General features: G+C 37.5%; 1 protein-coding gene across 5 annotated transcripts in view; it reads right to left on the bottom strand.

Annotated features, from left to right (window-relative positions):
• LOC128690249 (dehydrogenase/reductase SDR family member 12) overlaps positions 1-12,805 on the bottom strand; it is a 50,795-nt gene that overhangs the window by 24,502 nt on the left and 13,488 nt on the right. For 3 of the 5 annotated variants that reach the window (XM_053778838.2, XM_070090612.1, XM_070090615.1), the window contains 5 exons: positions 5,094-5,176; positions 2,996-3,129; positions 2,419-2,514; positions 1,944-2,068; positions 171-306 (listed from right to left, as the gene is read on the bottom strand). In XM_053778838.2, coding sequence (XP_053634813.2) covers positions 171-306; positions 1,944-2,068; positions 2,419-2,514; positions 2,996-3,129; positions 5,094-5,176 — 574 coding nt within the window. Of the gene's footprint in view, positions 1-170; positions 307-1,943; positions 2,069-2,418; positions 2,515-2,995; positions 3,130-5,093; positions 5,177-8,814; positions 8,928-12,805 lie in introns of those variants that run through there. The other 2 variants (XM_070090613.1, XM_070090616.1) reach the window with 2 other exon arrangements.

A 12,805-nucleotide genomic window follows, 5' to 3' on the forward strand; every position in this document is an offset into this window, starting at 1 on the left:
CTTGTTAAAAAGGGATAATAGGGGAAGATCTTTTGTTACAAAATTCTTTGTTAATGATTATCCAGTTGAGCATATTCAGTGTGTTAAAGTTCTCAATAACACGTGAAATGTAAAACAGTGTAAGAGGAAGAAAGATGAAGAGGAAAGATGAAAAAATAAGTTAACCAAACCTGTTGCCTTTTATTTTGAGCATATGCCAAAGTGCCATCAAAAGGCTTCATCTTCTCAAACTGCATATCTGTATAATCAAGCTTCTGAACTAGCATGCCACCTGAGGAAACTGTCACTACACGTGGTTTCTCGCTTCTGAAAAAATGAGTTTTAAATTAAACAATTCTATTAGTGTCATGTTTGTTATACACACTCATTTCTACATAAATATATATTTTTCTGCAATTGGTTCAAGCCTATCCTTAATATAAAACTACAACAAAAATTAGTAAGTCAAGTACAAATTTATATTACTCTTTCTTGATAGTTTTCTTGGCTACACTTGGATAGTAGCTCCACTTAGCAACTGCTAAATATTCATAAACAATGCAATCACTGCCTCATTCTTCTTTATTTGTGCTTATCTTTTTTTTTAATGTGTTCCTTCTTTTGTTCCCAAACTATAGGTTTCAAGTGTATTTATTATAAAAGGCAATACAGTAAGCCATATAGTACAGTAAAAATTTGCAAATGAAAACATCAAATTCTAGGTTTACTAATGGCCATCTGATAATTTGCTAAAATACAATTATATTCATGGAGAAGTATGATACCTTGGAAATGGGAGGTAATCATATCTGATCAAAGAAAGGGAGAGTAACTCCAATTCTTTGAATCAAGAGACCTTTGCTAGCATCAAAGCACTAACTTTGAAAGAAACTCACTTAATTGCCAGCTGAATAAGAAAGAAGCTAAAAAATTTAATGAAGATATTTGCAAAATAAATGAGAATAAATAGAACTGCTATAACATGATATATATACTATACGTATACTTATACTTCTAAACTGTTGTATTCTGGGTATTATGTGTGAGTGAGGTGAAAGTGTTAAATGATGATGAAAGTATTTTTTTTTTTTGGGGGGGGGGGATTTTCTTTCTTTTTGGGTCACCCTGCCTCGGTGGGAGATGGCCAACTTGTTGAAAAAAAAAAAAATATACTATACTGTTCTATCTGCACACCTCTGGCAAGACAGTACATAATAGTATGAATGATGCTGAGAGTGTTTTCTTTCTTGGGTCACCTTGTCTTGGTGGGAGATGCCCAATGTGTTAAAAAAAAAAAATATGCTGTACTAATGCATTAATGTTTTTTGAATCTCATTGGCCATCTCCAACCAAGGAAGGGTGCCCTCCAAAAAATAAATTCAGGGTCATTCTTTCAATTACTGTCTTGGCAGAAGTGTGCCAACATTATAAATCAGATGACCCTCTGAATTTATACCATAATAATTTTTACTAAGCCAGCTCTTTCTACTTCTCACTTTAGTCTAGTGTACCTGAAACTTATGAATGAATTCAACATAAATTAGGCACAACATTATGCAAAGATTATTTGAGTAATTATACTGGTACAACATTGATTTTCCAGACCTCTGGTTCCAAAGCCTTTCTGGATTACTGATTTTTCTTCCTTTAGACAGCGCAGTATTCCTTGGTCTTGGGGTTGGATAAGTGATGTACAGTTTGGTGGTAAATACACTGCCACGGGAATTTCAAGTAGCTGCTCGTAAATTTGTATGGTTACGGACCATCATTGTCCAGAAAAATCAATGTTGTACTTGTAATAGTCACTAAAAAACAAAAAACAAAACAAAAAAAACACTAAAACTACTACAGCAAATTTACATAAGAGGCAGTGTCAGCTTCCAGAAGTTTGGATAGTATGAGAAGGCATTACTGTACTTAATAATGTCAAAACTCCCTTGTCTCATGAGAGCCTAAAATCTTACTGTTTTATTAATGGAAGAAGTTGAGTAGTGAGGATATAAGTGCCAAGAGTGTTTGTCACAAAGTTTTTCTCCAGGTTGTCTTCTGTTAATTCTCTTATGTTGAACATGCATCCAGCATTATTAACCTGTAAATATGTTTGCTTACTTAATTACAGTAAATTATAAAATGAAAATTTCCAGTTACTATCATTCTCACTAAATTCACCTCAGAATGCTTTGTGTCTATTAACTTTGAATCAAATAAAAAACTGCAATTTTCTAAGTTAAAATGTATAAACTTAAAGAAGATTTGGAGGGCTGATTGTATGTATATAATCAGGACATAAATTTCTATCAATTAAAAACTGGAATACAGTTTTACTGCCAGCAACCTTTAAGAATTAATGATATCCAATGCTCATAAAAAATGGAAAATACTGTTATAATAAAGCAGATACAATTACTAGTCAATCTTCCATTGAACTACTGTACTTACTAGTACATGTAAGCTTTCATTGTTTTTACAGAAGTCTTGAGCAAACTTGTGTACATCCCTGGGCTTCGATAAGTCGAGGATGTGCACAAAGATATTCTGTAGATACAATACATGCAAAAAAACAAAAAAAAGCTTTACTTATTGCATATCTAATAGAGTTGTATAAATTATTACAGGTAATCAAATATGGCTCTATAACCAAGGTAAGCACTGCTGTTCGTCTAGATTGGAATATGATTATTACCATTTAACCTAAAAAAAAAAGAAAAAAAAATACTGTACAGTACAAAAATTACAGTACTAAAAATTTACAATTTACTGACACTTTTTTAAACCAGTTCTATCAAAAATTATTTTATAATAAACATGATTAAGTGAAACCTACAGCAAGTAGCTACAATCAGCTATATGACTTGTGGATTTAACATGAACATTCACCTCCTAAAGTGACTTGTAAATTCCCATGCATACATTATAAAATGCTTTGTTCCATACTAAACAAGCTGCACTAGTGTTGTGAATTTAGAAAGATACAAAAAACACTACATTCCATAAATTTTGTTTGAGGGAAAAATACCGAATTATTGGATGCATCAATTATATCTTGTTTGGCTTCTTCAGCAGAGGATGGGTTGCGACACACCATGTGAACTGTTCCTCCACGTTTGGCTATTTCTGTAGCTATGCACTTGCCAATTCCACTGTTTGCACCTGTAAAGAAATTAAAGCTTTCGAGATAGTAACTACAGTTATAGCAATTGTACATTTTAAATACAGTGGACCCCTGGTTTTTGTCCTTAATCTGTTCCAGAAGGTTGGTCAAAATCTGAAATGGACGAAAACCAAAGTAATATTTCCCATAAGAAATAATGTAAATCCAATTAATCCATTCCAAACACCCAAAAATATTAACAAAAAATACATTTTATAGAGAATATCTATAGTTTTACATACAGAAAACAATAAAAAATAAATATAAAGCACTAATTTTAATGGATAAATGAACGTTTAAATCACTTTTACCTTTACTGAAGACTGTTGTTGGCATATTCTTTATGAGATCCGTATGCAACTGCCTTGCCTTTTTTCAAATTATCGCTTCCACAACACTATCTCCTGCTAACTGTTTTTTGTTAATCCACACCAACAACTCAACATCTTCAATTGTTTGCCATCACTACCACCATTACTACCACCCTCTACCATGATCACAACCACTACCACCATCACTACCACCCTCTACCACCATCACTACCACCCTCTACCATCATCACTACTACCCTCTACCACCATTACCCCTCAAGGAAGGTTCCTTGATGTTGGTGAGGGGCTCTTGATTTAGGGAATTAGATCTGTGCTCCAGTTCCCCGAATTAAGCCTGAATGCCTTCCACATCCCCCCCCCCAGGCGCTGTATAATCCTCCGGGTTTAGCGCTTCCCCCTTGATTATAATAATAATCTACCACCATCACTACCACCCTCTACCACCATCACTACCACCATCACAACCATTACCACCCTCTACCACCATCACTACCACCCTCTACCACCCTCTACCATCACCACTACCACCCTCTACCACCATCACTACCACCCTCTACCACCATCACTACCACCCTCTACCACCATCACTACCACCCTCTACCACCCTCACAGAACCAGTGACAGAGGCAGACTGAGTCACATCCCAGTGCCCCGACCAGGTGGACGTGTCTGATACAGATGATTTCCAAGCAGAGGTACGAAACCCCGGGTAAAATTTCGCCGAAAGAAGTGGTTGAAAATCCGAACTGTATGATATCCGCACCGGACGAAATCCGGGGTCCACTGTATTTTCAATGTACAATTACACCAAAAAATGCAAGGGAGACATTATAAATTTCCTTATTTCATTTCTATTTTTTCTAACGCTGAGTTTCTAGCACAATATGTCTAGCACAATATGCTCTAGACACCTTCCCTAATTAGTGCACTTCACAATGACACAACGAAGCACCACCTGTCTTCAGTGTGGAGAAAGTGTGCACTTCATATTGATACAACATAAGCACTACCTGTCTTCAGTATGCACTTCACACTGGTACAACATAGGCACCACCTGTCTGCCGTGTGAAGAAAGTGTGCAAGTATGAGAGGTGTATCATTTATACATGACAAAAGGGAAATTAGTATGAATCTATCAGCAGTTACATTCCACAAGCTGAATAGATGTAACATGCTTTATATCCCAATTGCTTTTGTTAGTTATATATGTTAAACAATATCATTAAATTATTAAAAAAAAACATTGTAACTTCTTTTATGAAAGAATTAAAATAATAAAGGAAAAGGATTACGAGACTAAAACGTCATATAATCCAAGAGAAAAAAAATATTTTCATAGCTTGAAGATACTGTGCTGTATATAGTATTTTAAAGCCTCATATGAATCCACTGAAGGCAAAAACCACCATATAAAGGTCCTCCAGCTATCCATACCAACATATGACTTTTCAGCTAGTTTCTCCTCCCACAAACCATAATTTACATCTCACACCAGATGTACAGTGCTTTTCCAGAATCTTTTTCCAAGAAATTAGGTTACAGTCAAATGCATTTTATAAAAATATAATCCTATCCCATCTCATACATGGAGAAAATACTGCATTACATTTGCGAGCACAACTAATGCTCACCCGTTATCATATAATGGCGCCCACTGCAATCCACTTCCAGGTCATCTTCCTTGAACATCTTACTGGCAGACAGGAACCCATTCCTAATAAACGTTAACAGATAACAGAGATACATTTAAGAAAAAATAAAGACTTTCTTGGTTTGAAAATAATTAGGATATAAAAATTTATTAAACTATTCCTACCCATCTCTCAAAGTTATCGTCAAACCAGAAAGAGCACAAGTGAGGCACATATACACTCTACTAGCAAGCAATGCCCACTCTATTAACAATAGCCACCATGGATTACTGCCACAAAAATCATTACCCTATTTTTTACCATTTTGGGAAACCTACTTTTTACACTTTACATATTAAAAGTATTGCACAGTACTGTAATTATTTTATAAAATGAGCTCCATCCTGTCAAGGTGGCATCTTACACTTCCATCTTTAACAATTCTGGCCCCTTACATCAGTAGGTAATAAATGGTTGCTGTAGGTGAATGTAAACTCTACAGACCCAGCTCTACCAACAGTGTACAGTGGACCCCCGCATAACGCTATTAATCAGTTCCTGAGAGCTCAATGTTATGCGAAATTATCGTTATGCGAATTAATTTTCCCCATAAGAAATAATGGAAATCAAATTAATCCGTGCAAGACACCCAAAAGTATGAAAAATTTTTTTTTTACCACATGAAATATTAATTTTAATACGCACAAACTTAAGAAAATATGCACAGTTACATGACACTTACCTTTATTGAAGATGTGGTGATGACTGATGGGATGGGAGGAGGGGAGACTGGATGGTTTTAGTGTTTAGAAGGGGAATCCCCTTCCATTAGGACTTGAGGTGTCAAGTCCTTTTCCGGGGCTGCTTCCCTTCTTCTTTTAATGCCACTAGGACCAGCTTCAGAGTCACTGGACTTCTGTCGCATTACATATCTGTCCATAGTGGCCTGTACCTCTCGTTCCTTTACGACTTTCCTAAAGTGTTTCACAACACTGTCAGTGTAATAGTCACCAGCACGGCTTGCAATAGCTGTCTGAGGGTGATTTTCATCCATGAAGGTTTGCACTTCAAGCCACTTTGCACAGATTTCCTTAATCTTTGAAGTAGGCAACTTCTTCAATTTCTCTCTCCCCTCATCCGAAGCAATTTCCTCAGGTGTGGCCTCTTGCTGTTGAAGTTGATCTATCAGCTCATCAGTGGTTAGTTCTTCATTGTCCTCCTCCACCAACTCTTCCACATCCTCCCCACTAACCTCCAACCCCAAGGACTTCCCCAATGCCACAATTGATTCCTCAACTGGCATAGGATTCTCAGGGTTAGCCTCAAATCCTTCAAAATCCCTTTGGTCTACACATTCTGGCCACAGTTTCTTCCAAGCAGAGTTCAAGGTCCTTTTAGTCACTCCCTCCCAAGCCTTACCTATAAGATTTACACAATTGAGGATATTAAAGTGCTCTCTCCAAAACTCTCTTAGTCAATTGAATTTCTGAGGTCACTACAAAGCACCTTTCAAACAGAGCTTTTGTGTACAGTTTTTTGAAGTTTGCAATAACCTGCTGGTCCATGGGCTGCAGGAGAGGAGTGGTATTAGGAGGCAAAAACTTCACCTTAATGAAGCTCATGTCCCCACAAAGTCGCTCTGCCAAGTCTGTAGGATGACCAGGGGCATTGTCTAACACCAGGAGGCACTTAAGGTCTAATTTCTTTTCAGTTAGGTAATTTTTCACAGTGGGGGCAAATGCTTGGTGTAACCAGTCATAGGAAAAGTCCCTAGTGGCCCATGCCTTACTGTTTGCCCTCCACAGCACACACAAATTAGCCTTGAGGATATTCTTTTGCCTGAACGCTCTGGGAGTTTCAGAGTGATACACTAATAAAGAAATAAAGGCTTCACTTTGCAATCACCACTAGCATTGGCACACATGAGAAGAGGAAGCCTGTCTTTCATAGGCTTATGTCCTGGGAGTGCCTTTTCCTCCTGAGTAATGTAGGTCCTGCTTGGCATTTTCTTCCAAAACAGGCCTGTTTCGTCACAATTAAACACTTGTTCAGGTTGCAGTCCTGCACAGTCTATGTACTCCTTGAATTCATGCACATATTTTTCAGCTGCTTTTTGGTCCGAACTGGCAGCCTCACCATGCCTTATCACACTATGTATGCCACTACGCCTCTTAAATCTCTCAAACCAACCTTTGCTGGCCTTAAATTCACTCGCATCACCACTAGTTGCAGGCATTTTTCTAATTAAATCCTCATGCAACTTCCTAGCCTTTTCACTTATGATCGCTTGAGAGATGCTATTGCCTGCTATCTGTTTTTCGTTTATCCACACCAATAACAGTCTCTCAACATCTTCTATCACTTGCGATCTCTGTTTCAAAAGCACAGTTAAACCTTTGACAAGAACAGCTTCCTTGATTGCCGTTCTCTTGGACACAATAGAAGCGATGGTTGATTGGGGTTTACTATACAACCTGGCCAGCTCGGAGACACGCACTCCACTTTCATACTGAGCAATTATCTCTTTCTTCATCTCCATAGTAATTCTCACCCTTATTCCTGTAGGGTTGGCACTAGAAGCTTTCTTGGGGCCCATGGTCACTTATTTTTCAGGTGAAATCACTATAAAAAGGCTGTAATAATACGAAATGTTCCGATTGTATGCTAGAATGTTACCACGGAGGCTGGCTTCTAAACAATGCCACTGGCAGAACAAGTGAGGCTGGCTCAGGCCGCATGGACGTGTCTCGGACAAATCGCGTTGAGCGAATTTTTTAGCACTATGCGAGGCAAAATTTTAGCGATAAAATGTATCGCTATGCGGATTTAACACTATGCGATGCCAACGTTATGCGGGGGTCCACTGTACTAGTGATCTAATGGCTACTAGGATAGCATGAATTAAATTATGAGTTAAGTTAGTAATGGGTGTATCATGGGATGCTGAGCATTAGTTTCATGCACAAACATTGTAGGATTCATATATCGATAACAATTTAAAACTATATCAAACACAGCCAATTTTAAACCATACTGAGGTTCAAAAAATTCTTCACTTATATTAACAAGGAGTTCATTCAAGCTTTTGCTAATATTACTACCCAGCTATTATTCTATACAGTCCAGTATAGCACATGGAAAGTTGGGCAATGGCATTCTGTTATGCAGACTTATATTCATGGTTAAAATTATAAAAATATATCATCTAGTTGACAACATGTGATGAAACTGGTGTGGCAGCTACAAACAGTAGGTTGGTAGACAACAACCATCCAGGATAGTACTACTTACTGTCTTGCCATACAACTATGAAATTGAAACCTGTTAAATTTATACACTTTGGCAAGTTTGCAGATCTTTTATTTTTGTCTCATGAACTCATAGGATGACAGGTAAATTTTACTAACTTCTTACATTTACTATACACATACCTTTACTTTTCTATGTGCTTCTTAACCCTGTAAATATTTCCTCTCCAACCTAAGAAACCTGGTCTGAGACTGGGCAGTAAGGATGATAATTGCCAGAATCCCTAACAGATAACCTTGAACAGAATGTACCTATTTGTAGGTGCCTAGTTTTTAAGACATATTAAGAAATTTTCCTGCTGCTGCACAACTCTTTACTATCACAGGGAGTTCTTATCAGTACGGGGAAATGCCACAGAGATCCAACAACTGTACAGTATTAAGAGAGATTCCTCTTTACTTGATAGGTTTACCTGGCACAATCCTTGTCCATTAATCCTCTCAGGGTCTGTGCCGTAGTTCTACGGCTTTGAGTTGAGGGTCCAAACCGTAGATCTACGCCATGAGCTCAGCTCACTCTGATAAGCTGTGAGCGGTAAATTTGGGCCTAGATATGAGAGAATATATCTACATGGTATGTGTGCACTACATAAAACAAATCCTGCAGCACACAGTGCATAATGAGAGAAAAAACAGAGACCGTAATGTTTTATTAAAACAGTGACTTTGCAGTGTTTTTTCATATGTTTTTTATAGTTGTATTTGCGATTTCATGGTCTCATTTTGATAGAATGGAAGATATATTACAGAAATAGAGATGATTTTGATTGGTTTTAGTACTGGAAATGGCTTGAAACTGAGCTCAATGTAGCAAAAATGTTAAATTTTTACCGATGTTCAAGAGTAAACAAATGACCTCACACGTCTAATACATGCCAGCTGGTGGGTCTAATATAAGTTCACAAATGTGGTGATGTTATTTATACAATTATTACAATATTGCATAACAGTAAATCTATTTTTTGGTTTGAATAAAAATTCATTATGTGAATAAAAAATCAAAATGGATTTCATTTGAAAATGTAACTAATGAATAGAGGATATCTTAGTTTAGTGCCAGGAATGCCTGAAATGTTTATTCTGGACCCTATTTTGAAATTGGAATATTCTGAACTTTGCGTTAAATTGGCCAAATTACCAATTTCTGATCGCTTTATTTTGTAGTTGAAACAGTTGACTTGGTGATTTCTTGTGCTCAATTGATAAAATAGAAGTAATACTAGTAAAATAGCTAAGAATTTGGCCTAAAATGGGAGTCAAAGTCAGCAAAATCGCCGATGCATAAATATCGCTGACACACCAAAATTCGCGAGAGCATAATTTCGTCAATTTTCCATCAAATTTCGTACTTTTTGTTTTATTACCTTCAGAAAAAGATACTCTACCATTTTATAAGAAAAAATAACAAAATTATTTTTTGAAAATTCTTGGACCCTGGTGCACACTTTGAAATTTGGCCTCTGGACCCTGAAAGGGTTAATGCATATAAGACCATATGTCAGTTTCTTAATACAATACTTATTATGTTATTCTGATCTTGCAAAAGAAAAAAACACAAAAAAGTAATTTTAAAGCAATTCAGGATAAAATGACTAGGTTTATTCTGCATGCCAGTGCAAGGGAATATGCAGGTCTGAAAGAATATGACTTAAAAAATTAGAGAAGTGAAAATGGGCATAAAGGTTAAAGTGGTTAAAATTAAATCACATCTATAAAATTGTCAATCAAATGTTGGAAGGGTTAGAAATCAAATTAACATAGTATCTGGGGAATTGAACAACTTTGCAGTATGTACTACATTCAGTACTAAACCTGTATGACTCCTATAGCTGCTGTACAAAAAATGGAAATAAATTGCAGTACTGTACATACCAAACCAAGTCAATGATATTAGTGGCATTTAATAATTCAAGGCTAAATGTAAGAAGCACCTTCCAGATGAAACTGCAGAAAGGGAGGAGAATGAGTGCATAGCAGATTGTTCTACTCATTTGCAACTAGACTTCCAGAATAAATAAGAGTATATGAGTAAGCTCAGTACAAAAATCAACCCATATCTGCAGCTGCGAGCCAGCAACAGCTTGGGTGACCAGACAAGAACCAGATGAGGCCATGGGCCAGGTTCATCAAAGGTATATCGAAGGTAATGTAAAGCTTAAACTCTTTTTTGGAGAGGTGCAATAGAACACATGAACATAATACAAGAAGCAAGTATCTCTCTGATATTGTACCATACGTATAACTTAACATGTTCAGAAACTTCATGCATATAAAAGGCCCCAAAAACATGGAACTTTGCTGCTTGAAAATGCCAAATGTTCTCTATCTGCCAGCAGCTTTAATTACATTGTAATATAACACCTATTAAAGCTTACTTAAATGTTATATCCAGTAAATACAGGTTGGCCATCACTAATCCGGCATCATCGAGACCTGTAGGGTGCTCAATTAGTGATTTTGCTAGATTACAGAGTGGTTAGGTTAGAATACACTTAACCCAATTGCGATTATTTAATAAATGTATAGAAGAGGGTAAGGTACCTAGGGATTGGCAGAGAGCATGCATAGTTCCTTTGTATAAAGGCAAAGGGGACAAAAGAGAGTGTAAAAATTATAGTTAGATAAGTCTGTTGAGTATACCTGGTAAAGTGTATGGTTGTGAGGGAAACGTTCAACAGATAGTAGTAGCGAGCGAGTATATGGTAATGATAGTTTGATTGCCGGCTGCTTGTTAAGGTAGGGTCAGTCTAGCTCCCGCTATCCTCCCCCCCCCTTTTCTCCCCACCCCGAAAGGTGACGTGTGGGGCTCCGGCCAAACAGTAATCACTCGACTCACAGCTCCCAGCACAACTGTAAGTAAAAGCCTCTGCTCCTATTCTAGTGGATATTGGTTGAAAGCTTCACTTTTGACCAATAATAAACTTTGTTCTTTCAGTTTTAAGCTCCACATGAGACTTTTCGATAATCAACACCTTTTTTTCAAGTATCTTGCACTTATCATGGAGAGTGATTTCTTAAGTAGTGGGTAACCTGTCTCTCTTTCCAGCTTGGAATGACAGCTCGGGTCACCTGCCAACCAACGAGAAGTGTTGAAGGAGACGGACTGAAACCGGTCTTGGGACGTCACTTCATGATCTACCTACCTGATTAATTGTACAGGACACTACCCCTCATCTTTGCAGCGGTAAAGAACCTGCGTTCCTGTCATCTGGACTGACTATTCAAGGCTATAGACTCTGTGAAGAACTAGTCGTTGGGTTGTCACTCAACACCTGTGACCCCCCCCCCCCACATCATCAGCAACGGCTACAATTTCTACAAGACGGTGTCAACCTCAACCAGACACCCCAGTATAACTGTACATATTAGCGTTGAATTCAAATGTCATTTTTCCATTTCATTTTTCTTTCAAGTAGGATACACCTTCATATTTCAATGTTTTATCTTTGCATTAATAAATAATAAAGTGTTTATCTTTGTGAATTATTATTGTTAAATTAGACACATGTGCAATTCTTGGGTATCTTTAATGAGGAAACGTTTCACCACACAGTGGCTTCATCAGTCCATACAAAGGATAAACTTGAAGAACAGACACTACAACTTCTTGGGATCTTAATACTTGGGAATTCTTCGTTTGCCTAACCCTTGGGCACGACCTGCTTCCACATTGGGCAAATGTGACACCACCTACGACTGCTGCACCTCTCCTGCCATACGGTTTATAAGCTGCTTCTCCGCTCCTATGCCGTATTCTATTCAAGATTGATGGCCTGACCACATCGACTCAAGGCTGAGGGACTGATTACCTCATTCTCCTCCTGTTCAAGTTTATCCTTTGTATGGACTGATGAAGCCACTGTGTGGTGAAACGTTTCCTCATTAAAGATACCCAAGAATTGCACATGTGTCTAATTTAACAACATGTCGGTTCTTTGAACCATTCATCTGAATTATTATTTCTTTTTCTATTCATTAATTTTCCTGAGGAGGAGCCAGCCTTCGTCATACTGTCTGAAGTTGTTACAGGGCTGAGTAAGCCTTCACAATGGTAGAGTTATTATTGAAAGAATTAAGAGTAAGACGGAGAATAGGATAGATGAACAAGGAGGCTTTAGGAAAGGTAGGGGGTGTGTGGACCAGGTGTTTACAGTGAAACATATAAGTGAACAGTATTTAGATAAGGCTAAAGATGTTTTTGTGGCATTTATGGATTTGGAAAAGGCATATGACAGGGTGGATAGGGGGGCAATGTGGCAGATGCTGCAGGTGTATGGTATAGGAGGTAGGTTACTGAAAGCAGTGAAGAGTTTTTACGAGGATAGTGAGGCTCAAGTTAGAGTATGTAGGAAAGAGGGAGATTATTTCCCAGTAAAAGTAGGCCTTAGATAAGGATATGTGATG

This window comes from Cherax quadricarinatus, chromosome 32 (genome assembly GCF_038502225.1).
Source record: "Cherax quadricarinatus isolate ZL_2023a chromosome 32, ASM3850222v1, whole genome shotgun sequence".
Taxonomy (NCBI): Eukaryota; Metazoa; Arthropoda; class Malacostraca; order Decapoda; family Parastacidae; genus Cherax; species Cherax quadricarinatus.